At 42.4% G+C, this 22415-nt stretch overlaps 1 protein-coding gene across 6 annotated transcripts in view; it reads left to right on the forward strand.

Moving 5' to 3' along the window:
• The window catches only part of Plekhg1 (pleckstrin homology and RhoGEF domain containing G1), a 208941-nt gene that overhangs the window by 76904 nt on the left and 109622 nt on the right, over positions 1 to 22415 (forward strand). The window contains exon 1 of one of the 6 annotated variants that reach the window (XM_048799881.1): positions 3571 to 6783. The exons of 4 other annotated variants lie outside the window; for them this stretch is intronic. Coding sequence is in view for 1 of the 2 variants with exons in the window: in XM_048799855.1 (XP_048655812.1) it covers positions 9475 to 9592 (118 nt within the window). In the remaining variant the exon portion in view is untranslated. Of the gene's footprint in view, positions 1 to 3570; positions 6784 to 7509; positions 9593 to 22415 lie in introns of those variants that run through there. One more of the 6 variants, XM_048799855.1, reaches the window with a different exon arrangement.

Raw genomic sequence — 22415 nt, forward strand, 5'->3', positions numbered from 1 at the left:
TGAGTCTGAATCATCACAGGAAGGTTAAATTATAGTTTGGATACTGTACTTACATATTGAGGTGGGAACTTGCTTGACCCAGTTTAGTAGGGAAAAAAAGAATTAATAAGAGTTGAAAGAAGTTTATATGGTTAACCCCAAAGTTATCAGAAAGTTCACTTAGGCGGACCGATCCTCATCTATTGAGGACTTTGGAAAGTTGTTGTTTTACTTTAATGATGATGAGCTCAGAGCCTAACCTCTCTTCCCTGACTCTCTCATAATCAGCCTGCTGCCAGGGAATTGGCAGAGTGCACCTGGGAATGAAGAGCAGAGAGCCAGTCAGGTTCTAGTGATTGCTGTCAATCATTGTAGGGCTCCATTCATGGCATCTGGGCCTCACTTTTGTTTCAAGTTGCATAATGCCAGATTATACCTCTGCTGTTTTCTAGGAGAGGTGCACAGAAGTTGGGCATGGTTTGGTGCTTGAAAATGTAGTGGTAAACTCCAAACTTTCACGCAAATTGACGTCATGGGCTAAATGAGAAATAGTGAATAACTTCAGGCAACAATTTGGGAGCTCGGTGTGTGTGCCAGTGTAGGGGAAGTTCTTTGTGTGAACTTGACCATTTTTCCTTAACCACCCTATGCTAACAGCTCCTGAGTGAGGTCTTCTGGTCCTCCTCCTTGTCCCCTTCAGTCTCTCTCCATTTGTACCATTTAGTGGTCCACCGTGGGCAAACTTGGAGGATTCAGAAACTTACTTAAGGCCATATGGAGAAGAACCAAGACTCACAGCCAGGTCTGTCACACACCAAGTGTGTGACTGTCTCCAGTGCAGGGTGGAGGGTTGGCAGAGGGAGACCTCATCTTTCAGGTTTTCATACTTATAATATGTGCAGGGAGTCTCTCTGTCATCCCCTTCCTAAGACAGCTTGATTTTGACCTCCTTAATAATAATTAAAACTTCTTTTTTTTAGTGGATGAATAAGCACTAAGGATTATTTAAATCTAAGAAGATGAAACTAAATAGCAAAAATAAAACTATACAAACATGTCCTAAAGATATAATGATCAAATACAAAAGAAATATAAATGAGTTGAAAAATTTAAAAATAGTAAAAATAAAGTTGCTATAATACAAAGTATGATCCCAAAGAAAATATACAAGATCAGACTCCATACTGTGGGATGGGGGACCCACCTGTGCTCTTCACAACACTTGGCACTTGGCCCTCATGTAGAATGCTGTCTGTATTGGTATAGAAATTCTAAATTCTGAAATCTGATGTCTGAGGTCTATTTTCCATCTAACTTGAAACATAACTGATTAGTGTGCTTAATCCCTAGATGGCTTGTTGCAATACTATCTTTTATATAACTTTGTTAGTAGAAATAACTACAGCCATTAATATATGTGCAATAGTGTCCTTGCCACCTTCAGGTCTGGGGACTTCACTTGAGAGCCATTAGCTGTAGTAGAAGAGAAAAGAGCGGGAGGGAGACCTCAAAGGGCATCAGGAATTAGGGACAGATGCCAAAAGAAGGGCCTGTCAAGGAGGAGTTTACCCGATAAAAAGGGACTCATATTTGGGATTGCCCAAATTCTGTTCATTAGAAAAGCCAAGTAGCCAATTAGCCATTTATTAAAATCTGTAGTAGCAAATATTTTAAGCAAGAGTAAAGTAGAAAGTCATAGAAGGGCTTTTCAATTCACTTCCTTGTCTTTAATACAACTAGTATTTGTTTCGAATGTTAGTATGAGTATTATCTGATGCATAAAGACAAAATGTGGTCCAAAACAAAAAAGTAAAAATGGGGGGCTAGGAATGCTCAGCATACGTGAGAACCTGAGTTGTAGCCCCAAAACCATCCCCCCCACACACACACACAGATAAATATGATTTTCCACTTTCTGTAAGCCAAGTGTTTTAAAACTATTCCCAATGAAGAATTAATTTACCAGCACTTGGGTAAGCTTCAGTGGTTTTACAAAATGAAGAGGAAAGTCAAACTCCTTGTGCTATCAAAATAGCTCTCCATACACAAACAGGAATTCTTAACAGATCCACCTCAGCTTCAGATGCCCTAGTAAACAGAAGTTTTATGTTAGGTTCAACCTGAATTGCCCATCTTCACCCTGTCTAATTGATGTAAGTGGTAGGAATTAATTTTGTGCAGGCAGGGATAAAGGCTAATCCTAGTCAATCAGCGCCTTGTAATTAATCCACATACTCTATTTAAAAGAAAGAAAAAGAGATGTTGGCATATTCTGTGGCTTAAGGTTCTGTACAATCTGATGTAGAGTTCTGAAATTTTATAGGTTCAAATTTCAGGGTAGAATTGCCAATAACAAAGGTTTTGCTAAAGCAGAAGTTTCTTTCCAACTGCCAAATGCTGAGGTCTTGTTTGAAATTTGGTTCTAACCATGCATGCACCAATGAATATAGGCATTAAAGGCAAAACCTTTCCAGGTGCCTGTTCAATGTGGCTGAAGAGCCTGGGTTTCATCATATTAGTTTATTGTTGATATTGTAGTTTTTAAAACCCCAAATCTCTGAATACCAATTAACTATACATTGGCAATAAGTCTAAACTCCTCACCATTTATTTCTGAAAAAAATAAGTAATAAATACCTGGAAAAAATGAAAAGACAAAAATACCAATGAATAATTTTCTACAACAACAATATGAAATACATAGTAACATAACATAGTTTTGACTTCCTTTGATATAGAGATAAGTACAAGTCATTTTCATAGTATTTTAAGTAAAATGTTTGGCCTTTATTTCTAAGTTGATATGTTCTTAATAAGGTACAAGCTTAGTGATTTTTAAAATATATTTTAACCTTATAATGAATATTTAGCTGCCATGAATTATTTGGTCATTAAATTTCTTGAGCTTCATGACTGTGTTCGCCAGTCCAGCATTTCTAAGAACAAAAGTCTGAGAGTTCAGTCCAAGTAGGACAGAAATATGAGCATCTCACTTTTCACCAAAGTGCTGCCTTTGAAGAACCCATAAAATAAAGCAGTATCATAAAACACATCATGTTTCCCCATGGGAATGATTTGATAATAATGGGTTGTTTTCTTTACCAGGACTTCATGTCTAATTATGAACAATACCATATTTTTTAAAAAATTACAACAACGATGACAGAAATATCTTCTACACTAATTATACTAAAGTCCCCAGTGCATGATAGTTATTTATTCATTCCTTCAACAAGTGTTCATTGAGTCTGTACTCAGGCATCTATCTAGGCTCTAAGAATTTGATGTGGGCACAAGAGACACATGCCCCTTATCATCACTACTATAGGCTACACTGTAAGGGAGACAGCTAGAGGGAAGTAGCCATTATAAATTATAAATGCTAAAAGGAAAAAATGCAGGCCACATCTGGGGTGGTAATGCCAGAGCTGTGATTTGAAGATCAGCAGTAGCTGCAGTGGGGACAGAAAAGCAACATGGAGGGGGAGGAGCCCTGGGAAAACAGAAAAGAGTCACAGGTCTGGAGGCGTTCAGGGGAGAAGGACTATAAGGTTAACAAGGAGGCAGGGATTGGGATATGGGGGACATCAGAGGCCAGGTTAGAGCTGTTGAGTCTTACCCTAGAAGAAATGAACAGGCACGCAAGAGTCTTCAGTGGCTGGGGTGAGGGTGGGGTGACATCGCATTTGCAATTTGGAAGATGGGGATGAGATAGCTCTGCTCCTTCCAGGAGAACATTTACAAGACCATTAAACTAGCACAGATGAAAGATGCCCAGGGTGGAGATGGAGAAAAGCGTGTGTCATATGAGAGACTAAGAAGTGAGAAAGTTGGGTGGAGGTGGTAGTGATGGGAATACCTGGAGTGAAGGAGAAAAAAATGGAAAGTCTGGCTCCAAAATTTCGGAACGACTGATAAATAGCCATTGGACTAGGCAGAGCCGTCTTTCAGAGCTGTGAAGGCAGGGGCGTGGAGGAGGGGAGGGGAGAGATGAAGATGGTCTGAACAGATAACCTATTGGTGATTTTTACCCTCAAAGAGAACAGATGGGAAGAGCTACAGCTGGAAGAGATGCAGTGACTGTCAAGAAGGCATCTTAGATGGGCAGCTTTGATGGGCGCCTTTCCCACCACTGGGGCAGAGGAGATGTTCTTGGGAGCTAATGAACATCTCTAGAGACTAATGCTTGTATGTATGAGAGTCCGAATTCTACATGAACTTACTAATGGACTTTTCAGGGATTTATTTGTTTGAGTGGTAGCCACACACGTGTGGGTATTCCTCAGACTCTTCTCCTGAGTGGGACGACGCCAACGCTGAGGACCATAAACACAGGCATGTGGGAGTTTGTGAAGGGCCTGGGTGAATTTGTACAACATCCATTTCAGAACAGTTTAGCCCATGCCATGGTTAGCACTTAGAGAAATGATTATGCCTCATCTTTTCTTTTCACTTTCTTCCATTAAAAAAAAAATTAAATTTTGAATTTTCTCCTTGTTCTTTATATTGAGAACCATATGTATACCATTGACTTCATATCCTCCAAATTTAGGAAGCAGGCTCTATTTTCCATCCCCTGAAACAGTGAGCTCTGCAAAGCTAAATGGGATTCTTTGATCCAGAGACCACTGCCACGTGCATAGCTGAGTCTCTGGTATTGAAGGGAGAGAACCCAGAGATCTAGAGCCAGCGTGAGGCCCCCTGGGATGGGGAGACTGCAACCTGCAGAGGAGCCATCTGGATCTGAATTTGGCCCCTCCTCAATGTCCTCTTGGCCTTGAGTGCAGAATGGAATGTGCATAGCTAATCAAGTGCTGTGGCTAAGCCTGGCAGTAATAATTTAAAGCTAGGCCCTCACTCTGTGGTATGCCCAGAACTCGCTGTCTTGCCATATTGTTCCTTTCCCAATGTCCAAAAGGCCTGTAAACAACAAGAATTCCTTTTCCTATAGTTGGTTCTTTGCCTTAGTTCACCACATCAGAAGCCCTGCCCTGTGAGGTCAAGGGCAAGCCATGGTCACCTGCCTTGTAAAGCCACCCCCACTCCACCACCAGGCTAAGCTGCCCTTGCTGAGGCTGCCCACCATCTGCTTGTGGTGTGAGGCCTCGTCCTGCTTGTCCCAGCCTCATGCCTGCATGCCTGACACATAAAAGAGCCACTTGGTGGTGGCAAGACTGCGCTACCTGAGCCAGTTACCAAAGCAAAATTGCACCAGAGCTGCTCACCAGGCCATGGCAAAACCAGCTCTGGGCTATAAAAGCTAACTGTGGCATCAAACAGTTTGCCATAAATCACCAAGGTAAGACAGATGGCTCACGTTTACAGTCCAGCCTGGGCCAGAAGCCTCCCTCTTCAGGAGTTATTTTGTTCTTTAAATGCCATGTCCAGGAGATAGTCTGCCAGATGTTGGGACTTTAGGTAAGAGCAACAGAGACCTTTTCCTCCAACCCAGGGTTTGAACCACTTGGAGAGTTGGAAACAGAAGTAAGGCAAGTGGAGACTGAACTTCAGTACTGACTTAGAGGTCATGTGTTTGTTCTGTGGGCAGTTGGGCGTCCACGTACAGAACTCTGATCAGGAGCCTTCCAACCCAGCAGGCTGAATTGGGGCAGCTCTTCCCACACAGGCTCAGAGCTTGCATGTGTCAACTCAAGGCATTAGGAAGTAAAGCAAAAACACGGGCCACCTGTGGGCAGGATGAGCAAAAGAGTGTGGCTATGTTTTGCTGGTTTTCCCTCAAACTCTTGCCGACCTGACTCTTGATTCCTGCCCGAAGGAGCAGTGCATGACAGGGGCTGGGTAGAGTCCAGGAGCTCTCGGGGAGGGGGGGGCCCAGAAAGACAGACGCAAACATCAGGACTGGTGAGGAAATACTCCCCACAGGGCCCCACCCTTGTCCTAGCAACTCCTTCCTGAAGTCATAGCAGGAGGCCAAGTATTTGTTACAGAGACGGAAGTCCTTAATGCCAGTGGCTTAGTGCTTGTCGTCACAGTGGACAACCATATAACTGCAGCAGGACACATGTCCCATCAATTGGCATTTGCCTAGTGTTCGCATGTGCCCAAAGCCACATTAGGTCCTAAGAGATGACAAAGAAGCAAATGGACGCTGTGCAGGGTGGGTGGGGACAGTCTTTCTATTCATGAGGTTTAGAGGATTGTTGGTAACTCACAGCCACCATGGGAAATTGGAGGTACACTGAAGGGATTCAAGAAGTTTCTAGAATTACTTTGTTGTGAGCCATATTGGTTTTTAGGCAGCCTTAGGGTGACTGGTTTCCTAGATTTCCTGCCTAAAGAAAAAGTATATTTCCTTTCTCAGTGTGTCCCCGGTGAGGAGAGGAGGGGGCTTCTCCTGGTAAGACAGAGTGGGAAAGTGACCTCATGAGCTCACGGCTCGGCTGCCTCCCCCACCTCTCTCTCTCCGTGGAAGAACACAGTTCGCCTGTGTTGGGGTCTGTTGGAGGAAGGACATTCGTAGGAGCTGGGAAGGGTGGGGCTGACCTCATGGGCAGGACATTACTCTCCTTCCTCTTCCTGACCACGTTTCTCACAGCAGTCGGGTCATTGCTCAGCTTCCTGTGGGGGAAAACCTGCCACACAGAGCGTCCACCTGCTTCTACTGGCCAGCTCTGGACAGCAGAGTGCTGGCTGCCGAACCCGGGAACACACACAGGCACCTCTTCAGTAGCATTCAGGGCCTGAGACATCGGAAGCAAAGATGGAGCCATTCTCTGTGGAATAGGAGGGTCGGGACACAGTGGCCATCACAAATTGTGTTCTGGGCCCAAACATGACCAGCAGGTGAACTGGGAATACCAAGGAGGCCTGGGTGGAGCAGAGGCAAGGTGATGCTGTGGGTGGCACCTGCTGCCACAGTAGGGTTGGGAGAAGCAGCGAGCAGGCAGGTGTGTGAAGGAATGAGTATGGGTGGCCTGTTGGGTGTGGAGATGAGGGGTGGGTGTCTCAGGACTCCTGGCCACAGCGTTGATGCTGGCTATATAAGCTATACTGGACACAGAGATGATAAAGGCCATGGTTCCTGGCTTCAAGGAGCCCCATCTAGTAAATTGGTGTCTGTAATACCATCCTCAGATAGAAGCCAGGCTGGCAATGTACGAAAATGTGAAGCTTTAGAACATGTAGACTCCCTGCGCCATCTTGGACTGGGTGAAGATGCCATCTCAGGCCAGCCTTGTGTTCAGGAAGGTGTTTCTGATGCCCAGTGAGGCTGGGGGATTGCTGGTTGAGTGGGATGAGCTTAACAGAGAGCAGTGGTGGCAGCAGAGTGTGACAAGTGCTGTCATGGGCACACAGGGAACACTGAGAGCACATGCTTGGTAGGAAACCCATGAGGACTGGGAATTGTATCTGAAGCACCCGCTGACTCCATTTGCCTCCTTCCTCACATGCTTTCAAAATCCCTTGGCGACCATTAACAGTGGCTCTGCAGGCTCTCAGTGTCTAAATTTGAGCAGTTGGCTGTACTTCCATTATGGCTCTGTCTACAAGCCTTATGCCTCTCACCTTGCATTTCTGATTAGCGCCTTGGGGCGGGGGGTGGGCTCTCAGATATATATGGCAGCAGAAATGGTCAAGACCTCCAAGAAGGACCCCATGGGCAGAGTTACTAGTTCTTCACAGCCTCAATACCTGATCCTTCAGCTCCAGCTCACTGGGTTTTCTCTGCAACCTTACCCTGGGGAGGGGCTGAAGGTGGCTTCTGACAGTCTTGAGAGTCCCTCTCCTAGAACCCATCAGCTCCCATTCCCAGCCCATTCCACCTCCTAAAGTTGGACACAAAGTTCAAAGAGATTCTAGGTAGATGCACATTCGAGTTCCTGCCTTCTGATCCTGTCCCCTGGGGTGACATTGGGCCAGCTATACCTAGGATCTCTGTTGCTCCCCATCCTGACTCTGTTGCCCTCCTTCTCTGGATGCCGCCCAACTCCTGCAGGGAGTGGCTCCAGCAGAAGGCTGGTCCAGCCTGTCTTTGTGACTCTGGGTGTGACAGGAAACTGAGACTGTTGGAGGCGTCTTTGCCCTTTCCCCTAAAAGGTAGGTAGCATTGCCTCATGAGCAGATTTTCCCTCACCTCCTCAGAGCTCATCTCATTCCTCTGTGGCAGAAGGATCTGTCCATGAAAAGGGGAGACACCACTTCCAAAGGGAAGGAGATGAGTCCCACAAAGAGGAACAGAGCTTGTACCTCCCCTCAAATGCTGCCCCTCCAGGATTGTGCACAGCCTGAATCTCAGCCTGAGGTTGGGGTGTGAAGAAACAGAGCCCACAGCTTCCTTTAAATCCCCATCCTATTTTAACTTCCCCTCTATCTACAAGAATCAAAAATAAAAAAGGAAATGTCAAACAAATAAATAGGTAAAGTGCCTATGTAAAGTGAGTGTCCTCAAAGCCCTGTTTTTAAGTATACTATAGCCTTTTATAAAATGTGATCAATTTTAGGGGATTTGGAGAATTTGCCTGTTTCTTTCAGAAGGGAGGAAAAAAAGGGCGAAATCCGGTATGGACCATTCTATCTGTGTAATCATAAAAGTCACAATGACAGTAAATGCAGAAACCTCTTGGGTTGCCTGTAGTTAATTCACTCTTAGTCTCCATCACCTAGACAGAATGCATCAAGGGATTCAAGAACTCTCTAGAACTAACTGCACTCCCACAACTGTGATGTACTTCTTGGTCTCTCACCAGTGTGCACCTGGCTTCTTGACCGGTAGGGGGCATCTGTGAGCAGTGTGCTGCATGGGTGCCCCTGGGGAGCCACCCTCTGCATTTGCTGCTACCCCAGTTAGCCAAGCAGGAGGGATAATTAGACCTTTGGAAGCAATTCATTTTTTAAAAAGCTTTGGGAGTTTACATGGTTGTAAATTTTTATTAAATGTATTAACCAACTTTCCTCATCCTCAGAAGCCAATAGAACTTTCGAAGTGAACACTCAGAACATTAGAAATACCTTTAATGTCTTGTAAACAAATTCTGTTTGTGTAGAAGAATGGTTCCTTCTGTTAAAACAATTACTTGAAGATGGTTCCAGTGTAAGAGAGGATAGTTCTGAGCAAAGACAAATAGGCTCATGGATAAGGACCCCAGCCCACCTCTCACAGTCATTTCTGAATACTGAAAAATTAGGCTGCTTTAAATAAAATCAAGGAATCAAAACCAATTCCTCCTATAAAGGAGATTGGCACTTCTGTAAGACTGACCCTCCTCTTCTCCTGATGGCCTCTATTCCTGACCCTTCTCTTTATTTTTGCTGTTGTCTATTTTTTCTGATCTCATCTGCCAGACTTTCCCTGGGCCTCCTTGGGGAGGTCTCACAGCACCACAAGGATGAGATGTGGGTGGAGGATGGAAGCGGGAGGAACTGCCTGGGCCTGTCTGCCTAGGGTGGAGCACCTTCAGGGACAGGATCTTCCCACTGGTGGCAGCCTGAGGAGGCTGCCACCACCCCCAGCAGGACCTCCGCTCCAAGAGGAGCATGCTGTCGACCACCATGGTGGGCACTCTGGTCAGAGGGTGGAGGAACCGAAGCTCCCCTCGAAGGGCTGAATCAAAACTCCAGATCCCACAGAGGCAAGGTGGAATTCGGATTCAGGGTATGTAGTGACACTTTGATATGAGTGATTGATATTTTTTGAAGGATTCAGGAAGGTGATGGTGAGCGTACAAGCTACCCCCCCTTCCCAACACACACGCACCACCCCAAAGAGAATTGATGAATCTAGAGGAGTTTTTTTGTTTTGTTTTGTTTTTGTTTTCTCTCCTGGGATTTTATTATAAATCAAGGCTAACTCACTTGTGGGAGGTTTATTTTCTTTTCTCATCAAAGATGTAGTTGTCTTCAATAGTCACACAGTAAAAGACAATTATTTTTGTCTTTTTTTTTTTTCCTTCCAAAGCATGTGTCTGAATGGAATCCTTGTTCAGTGGTGTTTACATTTGAAGGTGTGCTGGGTTCTGGCAATTTTTTGTCTAAATCACCTCACTTTATTTCCTCTGGTAGGGAACTGGGAAAAGGAGTTAGCTTCTGGGTTTCCCCCACCGATGAGTTTATTTTCCATTTTGTCACTATTGTTTTGAGGCAACAATAGAACTCTGACAGATGTGCTGCTCTCCTGTGAACTTGATTCAAAATGTTTTTGCATCCTTCCTGAAATTAATTTTTATTAGAATGAAATACTTTTTGTAATACCTGACCTCATTCTCTCTGTCTGGACCTTGAACTTCTTAACAATACTGACTTAGAAGGGGACTCTGGTCTTGGTGACTGACCCTTGGGAGAAGCAGAGCCAGTGATCAAGCAAGATGGGGCCCAGGAGGAAAAAGCTCCCAGGGGCTCTGGAGCTGTCTGGCTGCCCCTGGAGATGCTTTTCTCTGACCCAGAGCCCTGTGAGTTTCCTCTTTCAGTCCAACCGACATGTACTGAAAGCTGAGACTTTCCAGCCAGTATTTTCTAGGTAGTGTATGCACTGATCTACTTTCAAGAGGTATAAAAATTAAATGCTGTCATTCATTGTGCTGTGATGGTGGCTTCCAAACATATTTTTCAGGCTAACTGACTGTGCTCAGGAAGAATTAAGCCAGGAAATTATTTTTTAAATAGTCGGATAAGTATTCCTTGCAAGAGAATAGATTAGTCATTTAACCAGGTATTCCAAAGATAGGAAGCTGTTCAGTGTTTGCAACTGCTGAAGGATTAGCGATTATTTGTAAAACCTGGGATTCTGTAAGAAGTGTGAGTCATAGTGTTTCAAAAAGTGAACACCTGACTCTGCTCCTTTGTTTTGTGGATGAGGAAACAAGGCCAGGGAAGTCGATTAGTAAATAATCCTCCAGAACCCTGGCCAGTGTGGTGGCAGAGCAGGGCCCCGTTCAATTCCCAGACTTTTAATCCAGCGTTTTCTTTCCTATACTATAGTCTCCTGACAGATTTGGTAAATTTCTGTGACAATTTTCATAGTCTTACAGGGTAACAAAGTAATATGCTAAGGGATGGATTTTTTTCCCCTTAATACATAAAAACCTTGAAATGTTTTTGATGCATAATTGTACATATTTATGGGGTATAAAATTTCAGTGTCCATTTCAGTGTCCATTATGGGGTATAAAATTTCAGTATCCATTTCCACCAAAATTTATTATTTCCTTGTGTTAGGAAGGCTCAAAATCCCCTCTTACGAGCTATTTTGAAATATGCAATTAATTGTTATCAACCATAGTTATCCCTTGGTGCTCCAGGACATTAGAAGCTGTTTCTTGTATCCAGTTACACCCCTGTGCTTACAAAGGTTTCCTTAAAAAACTCATAAGCCACCCAATTTTCGCATTTAAATTGTGCAATTTGATGGTTTCTAGTATATTATATTAAGTTGTTCATTTTTAAGTTGTGATAAATATAAAGAAAGCCTAGAATTTGCTGTCTTAATCTTATTTTTTAAATTTTTTTGTAGTTGTAGATGACCAGCATGCCTTTATTTTATTTGTTTATTTTTATGTGGTGCTGAGGATCGAACCCAGTGCCTCACGCATCATAGAGAAGTGCTCTGCCACTGAGCTACAGCCCCAGCCCTCTTAATCATTTTAAATATAAAATTCACTGGCTTTAATTGCATTCACAACATTGTACAACCATCACCACTATTTTTACAGTTTTCCATTATTCCCAACAGAAGTTCTGTAAGCATTAAGCAGTACTATCCTATTCTCCCCTGGCCCTGCCTTTGCTGACTTCAAATCTGCTTTCTGTCTCTCAGTTTGCCTGTTCTGGGAATTTCATGTAAGTGGAATCATCCAATATGAAGTTTTTTCTGTCTGACATTTTCCACTCAGTCATCCACAGCATGTGACAGAACTTCATTATTATTTATGGCTAATGGGATGGCCTGTTTTAATTCTCTTTTAATTTTATTGTCTCCTCTTTAAAGGAACTTTAATTTTCAACCTGGTCACAACTCCTTTGAGTATTTTTCAATCCACTGGTGGTTTTATATTTAAGTTAATTAAAGTGTGAAGAGGCTCTTAGGAAGTTATTTATTTTCAGTTAGTTCTATAAAAGCAGAAGCCATAAGTGAATCTTCCTTTAAAAAAAAAAAAAAACATTTTATCTCTAATGCCTGGTCCTGGGCCTGACATTAGTGTAAATATGTGACAGATTTTCCTGAGATGGACAGATGAATGACTTTTAAGGTTTTACTTTTAGAAATCAGGAAAGAGATTTTGAATTTAAAAAGAATATGATCTTTATACTTTCATTCTTTATTCTCTGAAGCAATGATATTATCTTTTTACAAAAATATGTATCGGAGGTGGTTTTATACTCCATCAAATCAGTAAATATAAGAAGGCCAAGTTGTTATATAATATCAGCATTTCACTTCCTCTGTCAAAAAGTAACTTAGGCAATCTGGTAGTGACTGACTCACACCTTTTGTGACTGTGAGGTGGGGGTACTGAACCTTGGGATGGGTTCTCCTAGCCACTGTGCAGTGCAGTGTGACTTGAGGCCAGCCCTTTAAACTCACACCTGCTTTGGGCCCTGGGTGCTGGTTATACTTGCTCAGTGCTGGGCTCAGGCATAAGAGGCCCTGGAGACAGAATCTGCTAGAATTTCAAGGAAGCCTTTACACCTAAATAGAGTGAGGAACTGAATATAAAGGTGGGTTCGGCTTTAAATACTGAATGGAACTGTATTCCTGCTGGTTCTGTCCACATACAGGAAGGATGAACATATTTATGGTCATCCATCTGTGGTCTCAGGGGAATTGGTTCCAGGGAGCCCAGGGATACCCAAACACACAATTCTCAAGCCCATATAAAATGGCATAGTGTTTGCCCACAACCTGCAAACATCTTCCCATATACTTCAAATCATCTCTATTACTTAGAATGCCAAATGCGATGGAAATAGGTGTTAAACTGTGTTGTTTAGGGAATGATGACAAGGGACAGTCTGTACATGTTCAGTGCGGATACAATTTTTTTTTTCCCTTGTATTCTCAATCCACAGTTGGTTGAACCTGTGGATTCAGAACCTGCAGATAGAATGACTGTCAGTGAAAGCAGTCTACCTTTCTGCACACCAGAACTTGCTCCAGGGCTTCAGCTGTTTCCAAAGGTACAGTGGATGTGAGAGGAAGGATGAGATATGCAAGAAGAAACTCTTGATTAGAAAAGACCATTATTGCGGGATCTGTACTGCAGATGCTTTTCCCGCCCTCTCAAATATAAAAAAAAAAAATCACAAGTTTTAAATTACAGCCAAGTTCTTTGTACTTTTGTGTGTGCCTACTTCAGAAATTCCATTCTCCTTCCTCTGGGAAGACTCTTGCAGCTCCAGGTGGCTTGGTTGTGTCACTCACTCATTTGCAACTAAGCTCTTCCATGTCCCCCCACCCCACTTTGTCTAGCTGAAGGCCCAGTTAAAGCTCCATGGCTTGATACTCTCAATCCACCATGCCTAGGGCCCTACCAGCAGTAGCCGCTCCCTGAAGATTTAACAGCACTGACTTTAGAAACATGAAATATAAGATGTCATAAAATCAGGAGCCTGGTTTTCATATGTGGCCTGTGTAATCTCTCTTGATGCTTTGCTAGTCATAGCAGGTACTTAAGTTATTACGGCTTTCTACATTTCAAAGGCTTACGGGCTACTGTTGGCCCAAATATAAAATAATAATTTCTACCTATACAAGCTGTACACTCTGTAGCCAGAAAAAAAAAAAATGTTCTTCCTTCCTCATTTCTTAGTGACAGTCTATAATCATGTTTGAGCAATTTCTGAGATTTTTTTTTTTTTTCCCTAAACACTATTTGCTGCTTTCTGTCATCTGGGGAGGATTTTTCCTGTGTCGATGGAATGATTCTCGCTCTTTCCCCAGCCCAACCACCCACCTAGTGAGAAGAGGTGGTTGTAAATCTCAGCCAGCAATTGCGCTGGAGGAGAGTCAGATGACAAAGTCAATTGATCACCAGATAATTTTTGAGGAGCTGGGGAAAGAGAGAGTATGACTGAGTCATTTTAAGTTCTACCTGAACCCAATTTTAGCTCAGTTTCAACCTCAACTTGGAGGAACCAGGGGCCCTGGATGGATCCTAGAAGCAGTTTCAGGGAACATGGGTAGGCCCTGCAAATCCAAACCGGCATTCTTAACCTTACCCTATATGTGGTCCAGCAACTTAAAGCCTGGGTAAAATGAATAAGCCAGTCCCAAACAACCAAAGGCCAAATGTTCTCTCTGATATGTGGATGCAAACACACAATAAGGGGGTAGGGAGGAAGGAACAGAGGTTCTTGGATTAGACAAAGGGGAATGAAGGGAAGGAAGGGGGATGGGAATAGGAAAGAAAGAATGAATCAGAACTTTCCTATGCTGGTATGTGAATATACAACCAGTGAAACTCCACATTACAACCACAAAATGGGCAGTTGTACTCTGTGCATGTTTAATATGTCAGAATACACTCTACTGTCATGTACATCTAAAAAAAAATTTTTTTAAAGTAAGAACCGAAAATATAGGTATGGGTAAAATGAAGACAGAAATCACAACCTGGTGTTTGGTTTGTTTATATATTGAAATAATTTTATCTTTGAAACCAAAAATTAAAATTAACCCCATTTTATAATTAATGATAATGATTAAATACAACAATAATGTTCTAAAATAATTTACTGTATGTGTCACTGTCTTCTGATGGAATTTAATAGACTCATACTCTGACCTATACTTACTTTAATTAGTTTAAGTTCGGCTATATAACTCTTTTCCTATATTTCCTCATAATTAACTATGTAATTGCCATTTATTAAGAGCCCCTTATTTTAATTAGCATAATCATGGGGCTTAGATTCAATAAATAGAGCAGCTGCTGTGTGTAAAAATCATGGGCATGCAGCAAGGCAAAGAATTCTAAGGCTTAACCTTGACCTCAGGCAAAGTGCTTGTGATCTAGAGAAAGCAAATATAAAGAAAGGCAACAAATATCATACGACTAAGCAGAATTAATAAGTGCTAAATGGAAATCTGAAGAAGAAATGATCCATTTTGAGAAATAGGATGAAGCTTCCCAGGCAAGTAGAATCTGAAATAGGCCTTCTGAGCTACCCATGATACCTTCAACTCTGAAATCAGGGCCAATAGAAAGCAAGTATTTTCTCTTGTCATATTTTCAGGGTTTTTTTTTTGTTGGTTTTTTGGGTTTTTTTTTTGGCAAGGGGGTCAAGGGGAGTGATGGGCGGCAAGTTACTGGGTATTGAACCCAGGAATGCTTAACTGCTGAGCCACATCCCCAGGCCTTTTTTTAAGACATATTTTATTTAGAGACAGGATCTCACTAAGTTGCTTAGAGCCTTCTAACTTACTGAGGCTGGCTTGGAACTCAGGATCCTCTTGCCTCAGCCACCCAACCTGCAGGGATTACAGGTGTGCACTACTGTGCCCAGCATACTTTCAGTCTTTTTGACTCCTGGGGACTCTCAAACTGAAAATTTAACATTATTTTAGCTATTCCATCAGGGCAATTACAATGTATCAGCAAATTCAAAGGCCCCAAGTGAGCCAGTGATTTCAGTATTTAGAGAGAATCCAGAGGGGCAACTTAGGGTGGGCACTAGCTCACAAAGGCAGGGAGGGGTGCAAAGCAAAGGGCACTCTGGGGAATGCTGAGGGGTCCAATATGGCTGCAGTTTCAGATGGGGACCTAGAAGGCCCGAATGTCAGCCAGGATGAGGAGCTGGACTTGGCCTGTGACCTGGGAGCTCCATCGAGCTTTCTGACAGAGTAACCTGTATCCGGGTATTAAAAGACAGCTAGGTAAAGAATGGCTTGAAGGACCTGGAGCCTGGAGTAGCAAGTCATATAAAGGAGGTTACTGAGTGATTCAGGCAAAAGCTAATGAAAGTAGGGACAGAGAGAAAGGGTGGATGGAACAAAGTTAACAGATTCTGTTTTACAGTGTTATCATGACTGTTGTTTATTATCCACGGGATTTTAATATGTGGGGGTGACTGAGTGACAACATGGAGATCCGAATGCCATGGAAAGGAGGTTTTTATTACTCACATTTCGCAAGAGGAGGGGCCGGCTATACACACCACACAGGACCGAGTCTAAGCACCAGTGTGAGAACACTAAAAGCAGCCTTTATTCAGCCAGAGGGGCAGGCGAACACTTAGGGCTGGGTAGTTTGAATAACTCCAGTGGGCCTCCGGTCGTAAGGAACGTCGCTGTTTGTCTGGCATCTGTCCCTGGGTTGGTGTAGGTCAGAGGAAACACGGGTGTGTGGAGCTGCTAAGAAGGTGCTTCAGAGCCTGGGCCTGGTTTGCTGGGAATTCGGAAGTGATTTTGGCTGTTAGTTGGCTCTGTGGTTAATGGACTCCAATTAGACAAATACAGAATTTAAGAAATACAAGTTAGAACATCTAATCATGTACTAGGACACTGGGTAAGTTTATGTGATTCTCTTAATCTTCCCCATCTGTGATGAGTGCTGAAAAGTCCCCAGCTGGGACTCATGTGGTTTCAGTCTGTCCGAGACCACACAGTAATAACAATTTTGGGAGCTGGGATTCCACCCTAGACATGGTCCTGCTACTGGTCACTGTGTCCACAGACATGGCCTTCTCTATTTAATTATTCTTCCTCAGGACTCAGGGCGTGGGGCTGCTCCTGTTCAAAAGGCCTGGTGGAAACTCCTAGAAGCCTCCCCAGAGCTCAGTGGGCTAAGCAGCACAGGTAGACTATCAGGGCAAGGTCTCCCTGTCTTTCCCTGCTTTATCAGAACAGGATTAAGATGTACGTGTTTACATACTGGAAGTCTGCCATTCTCACATAAAAACAAAAAACAAAAACACTAAAATGTGACTTAATTGCTATCCTCTCTGGTTCCTGGAAATTGCTTCTCCACTTTGACTTCTTTCTCTGATCATTCTAAGACTTGGATGTCTCATGCCACCTCACCCCACCCCACCCCCGCCATATTATCACCCATTGATCCCCATTGCTGGTGGAATCATTGTGAATTCCCTGGGAGAGACTGATGTCCTGCTTTGGTAGCTGCCCTCTCTTTGGTCACTCCTGCAGAGTTCCTTGGTTCAGGCCGAGTGCTCCCCATATGTTCTGTCACTCCACAGCCTGGCTTTGTCCTCCACACTTGGCCGCCTGCTCACCTCTGATGTCTGCCCGTCCTCATGGCTTCCTCCAAGAGCAGCTCCATGCTCAGCCCCTGCCAGGCATCCAAATTACACATAAATCATGCAACAGCATCTGTGGAGCAATTGTATTGCACAAAACTGTGAGAGGGTTACAAAGCCATGAGGGTCCCAGCTCAGGGTCTCATGGACCTCATGACCAGCTTGAGAGGCAGGGCAGGATGGTAAAAGATGCAAATGGCCTTTAAGAAAATGGAAGCTGTAGCCCATGAGAGTTTGGAAGTCATTCTCAGCCATTTGGTACAGTCTTTGTATGTAGTTATTGCTTCATCCATCTTCCTCTTTTTCTCTGCTCCTGAACATTGACCTGGGTGGTTTGAATACTTTTCTAGACTGGGAACCATTCAGACAGGCATCACCAGTCTAATTTAGAAGAGCATTTGCTGAATGAACATGAAATTTCTGTCTCATGTCCACCATTAATGCAGTTAGGTGGGGACAGTGCCTATCTCTGCATGCTGGATTCTGCCATGGAGAATTATTATAGTGTATAGAATAGAACTTTCAGCCCCAAAGTTAGACTCTCAGGGCTTCAAATACCAGTTGCCCCACTTAACTAATTGTAAGTTGAAAGTTGCTTCATCTTTAATGCCTCATTTTTCTCAAGTATGAAATAGGACAGATAGTAATACCTGTCTTTTAGGATTATTGTGAGAATTGAATGTCTCCACTTAAAAAAAAAAGGCTTAAAATGATACCTAGCTCCTAGTAAATACTCAATTAAGTATCGGCTCTGATTATTAGTTATCATTTTACAGTTTCCTGAGCGATTTCTAGTTTTTAGATGTTTTCTAGTCGATTTCTAGTGACTGGAGCTTTCTTATAAGTTCTATCTGCCTGCTAACAAACTTGTACAAAACCCAGAATTTTAAAATCCTCAGCATAAGCACTTCCCCTGGAACACTAGGATCAATATGTATTTTATTATTCCTACATTGACATTTTAGTAACCAACAAGGGCACTTAAAAGAATTGAGAAGACACACAGCATCTGTCAGTCAACATATTGGACTTCCTGCTATGTTTCTGTTTCCATGTGAACCTTATTTCTTCAAAAGTTTATAAGTGCTTTGCTCTATGGTGAGATTCAGCAAAAGTCTCTGTTCTAAAGTCTAAAGTCTCTCTTCCTACTTATAAATTGACCCTGGTTTCCATTTTCTTTACAAAAAGAGTGCTCGGTGACTTATGCTCCTGGAACTTGAATTTAGCTTGATATTATTACAAATGTAATTTTTTTATACTTGATAATTTTGAAAAACCCCCAGAGATCCAACTACAGCATTTTGTCCTTTGATTTTTACATGCTGAGTTGCCATTAGTTGGTTTTAGTTTCTGATAAGGCTGTAGAAACCATTAGAAATTAACCAGAAGCGTATCTATATTCTTCAGATGAGGAGCCTAGACTGCAGAAAGTATTTCTTCTACATATAAAAAAGGGCTATTTCTCATTTCCCTGAAATATTAAATTATAGGGTGATAGTTAAGAACACAAACACTAAATCTGGGTAGAACGCTGGCTTTTCTGCTTATCATTTGTATAAACATGGACTTGATACATAGCTTGCCTAAGCCTCAGATTGCTCATCTGTATAATGGGGACAATAAAATTCTCATGAGCACTGATCGAGACCTGCATATCACCTGCTCATGGCCGTTCCTAACAAATATGAGTTCCATTATTATTTTGTAGACGTCTGACTCTGAAGTTTCTATTGTGAACAGTATATCTGGTCACTGAAATGATTTTGAAACAAAATATACCCTCCTTGAATAGAGGGGGATTTTGTGTGAAAACATCTTTAAAGTGACCAAGTATGTTTATTTAAGTCACACTTGTCAGAAAAGGGGGGGAGACCACAAAAACAATAATTCAAATTTAGAATCTTTACTTTAAAAATGTGAATTTAACATTTCCTTGACTATTTTCAAAACAGGTCAAGATAACCTGAGGCGCTTTCTATATAAGTTAGGCAAGGAACACAGAATGTGAGTATTAACCTAAAATAGTGTCCAGAGCCCTGGTTATGTCAAAGTTGCAATGAGGAAGAACTCAGATCCCAGAGAGTATCCTAGCCTGTTTTCCTTCTTTTCAAATCCATACATCCTTCAAATCATTTCTTCGACAGCTTTAAAAGGAGAGTCCCAGGAAGTCTAGCAGGAATTTGAACGAAAGGCAAGACACTGGCAGTAAAATGCCGCAGACAAAGAGGAGTGGACTACCCTTGGCCTGGTGCCTGGTGTCTCTCCCCTCTCCTTGAAGTGCTGAGCCACCTGAAGGTCTGTAGTCAGGGAAGACTGCCAGCTCCCAAATGAAATCTGCAGTTTTAATTTAAAATCATAGGATAATATATAGACATGTTCATCTTTCTTTAAAACACTTTGAATATCTGGTTGCCTGAGCGCGCGCGCGCGCACACACACCACAAATGCACACACACCTTCTGCCTTCTTTGAGGATGCTTTAACACTGGAGTTGACCTGATTTGGGGTGTGTTTCTGGAACAAGGGCATTTCTCTGCAAATCGTCCTAAAGAAATCTTAAGCCAACCAGAAGTTAAAGAATGACTAATTTAGGAGCATGATTTTTTGACAAGGGATTTTAAGTTCAGAGATACAAGAAATCACCTGTGAAGAGAAAAAAAATGTCTCAAGCTCAGTATTCTTTAAAAGTATTCTTGCTGGGTACAGTGGTATACTCCTCCTGTAATCCCAGCAAATCAGGAGGCTGAGGCAGGAGAATTGCAAGTCTGAGGCAAGCCTCAGTGATTTAGTGAAACCTTGACTCAAAATAAAAAATCAAAGGGCTGGGGATGTGGCTCAGTGGCTAAGCACCCCTGAGTTCAATCCCCAGTAACCACCCCCCCTCAAAGTATTCTTGTTTGCATAAGACTGAGTCACCTTGTGGTGCTCTGGTGGTCTTCGAAATCAAACTTTAAAACTATTACAGAAGGGTTTGCCTCCTTACATCATATCTATTAAGTAGAATACTCCACTATATTTCAAAGAATAAAATTACTTATGAATTACCAAGAAGGTATGAAAAGTAATGTGATGACCGGTCTCCTTGGTTTTAATTATTTTGGTGGTCTCAAATATGTATATATTCTTATTATAATATATGCATGTATATATAGAGAGGTATATTTTGCCGAAGATTGATTGGAAACCAGGCTACTATGAGAAACACTTTTAAATACAAGGATACTTTTAAACACTTTAAACATTTCTTCAGATACTGAAATAGAGTATATGTGATGACTGGATTCTAGTAGCATAAGGAGTATCACAGACAATTTATCAATTCTTGAGCTTAAGAAAGTGGATAAATAGTCAAATTTTAATTACTAAGAGCTACAGACCAGCCTTCCCTGTGTGGGCCATGGAGAAAGCACTGAACCAAGCACTTGGACCCAGGCTTCCTGTGTTCTGGCTCTAACCTTGGGCAGTCCTGGGGAATCTCCTGAGGTGGCCCAGCTTAGGATACCAGCCCTGGAGGGAGGGAGCCCTGAGTAGAAACAGAGAACCTAGTAGACCAAGGATGCTCCAGTGGACTTGAGTGGCTGGGGTGTGTATGCGTGTGGTGGGGGAGGTGCTGTGGGGTTCCAAGACAAGCTTTTCTTTCATGATCCCACCTCATTGGGAATTCAGCTGACCCCAGCAGGGGGTGACAGCTCTCTGTGTACAGCTGGAAGGAGCTTGGCTTCCCCACCTATTGAAACATCTGTTTACTCTGGCCAGCCCCACTGGAGGGAGAGGGGATGCAGACAGTTTCCTACAGTGCAAGGGCAAGGCTATGTTTTGTTTCCTGATACCAGAGCAGCTTTCTTATGGGGAAGAATAAAACATGTCCCCACTTTGGTACCTGCTTATGAAAGTCATTTCCATCTTCTTTGAGAGACCCGAGAATCTGTTTCTCATGAGCTTCTCAAGGCATTTTGATTTTCTGATGGTTTGTCTTGTGTGTTCATTTGATTTTCTGTTTGAAATGATGTTATGGATAAAGACCAAATTATGGCTAATGCATCAAACAGGAAGCTCAGCTGTGAATGACCTCACCACAGGCTTCATCAGTTTTGAAGGGTATCAGTTTTGGTCATTATATCAATTGTTAGTTAAGGAAGTTGGTTAGCATATTAATAGTTTGACTCCTTAACCTGACAATATGTTGTGAAAATAAGATCCAGTAAAACTTCACCTATTCCAGCTCATTGAAATTCCCAGTCTTATTGTTTGCACACTTGAGAACTAAGAACGTTTTAGATATTTGAATAAATTGTTTAAACTCATGTATAACAAATACAGTAATGGCAGCTAAAGATTATTTGAGGAAGTGTAACCAGATACAGGCACCTCCATATAAGCTCTTTGTTTATTCTTTTCCAACAATTGTACAGATGTGGGGGCTTGGTGTGTTAGGATCTGTGTAAGTCAAATCTTGGGTTCTCTTACTTTGAAAGAGGCTGTGACTTTGCTAATCTGCCTGTGTATCTACAGATGATTTGAAAATAGGTTGATGTATCATTGTTAATCTGAAAAACGTGAATTTTTTTTTTTAGGGAGTCTTTTTATTACAATTTGTTTTCTTGATATTTACCTTTTTCCTCACTACTGATACAAAAGTAAATTTCAAAGTAATATCAGACGAGATGAAATTGGTGATTGTGTTGGTTGCCATTATATTTCCTTTTTATTTCTTCACACTCAAAATATAACTGACCTTGAAACTGGTGGAGTCTGAATGTGCCCTGAGAACTGGACCGGTGTCAAATCTGCCATTGTGCCACAGCTGTACGAACTGTTCCTTTGGGGAACTTAGTGCAGGGCACAGGAGATCCCTGGTACATCTTTGGGGTTTTGTTGTTATCATTGTAGGCTTGATGATGTTTTTGTTGTAGTGGTTGCTGCAGTTTCCTATGGATGTATACTTATTTCAAGATATATTTTGTACCATCCCCAGCCCTTTTTCATGGTTTATTTAGAGACAGGGTCTCATTGAGTTGCTTAAGAGCTTCACTAAGTTGCTGAGACTGGCTTTGAACTCACCATCCTCCTGTCTCAGGGTCCTAAGCCACTGGGATCACAGGCGCATACCACTGCATCCAGCTCAAAATAAAATTTTAATGAACAAAAAAAATGGAACTGCTCTCTAGAACCCTAACCTGAGGTCTTTGGTGCCCGCCAGGTGTTCAAGAGAAGATGTGATCTAAAAT

Source organism: Marmota marmota, unplaced genomic scaffold (assembly GCF_001458135.2).
Source record: "Marmota marmota marmota unplaced genomic scaffold, marMar, whole genome shotgun sequence".
Classification (NCBI taxonomy): domain Eukaryota; kingdom Metazoa; phylum Chordata; class Mammalia; order Rodentia; family Sciuridae; genus Marmota; species Marmota marmota.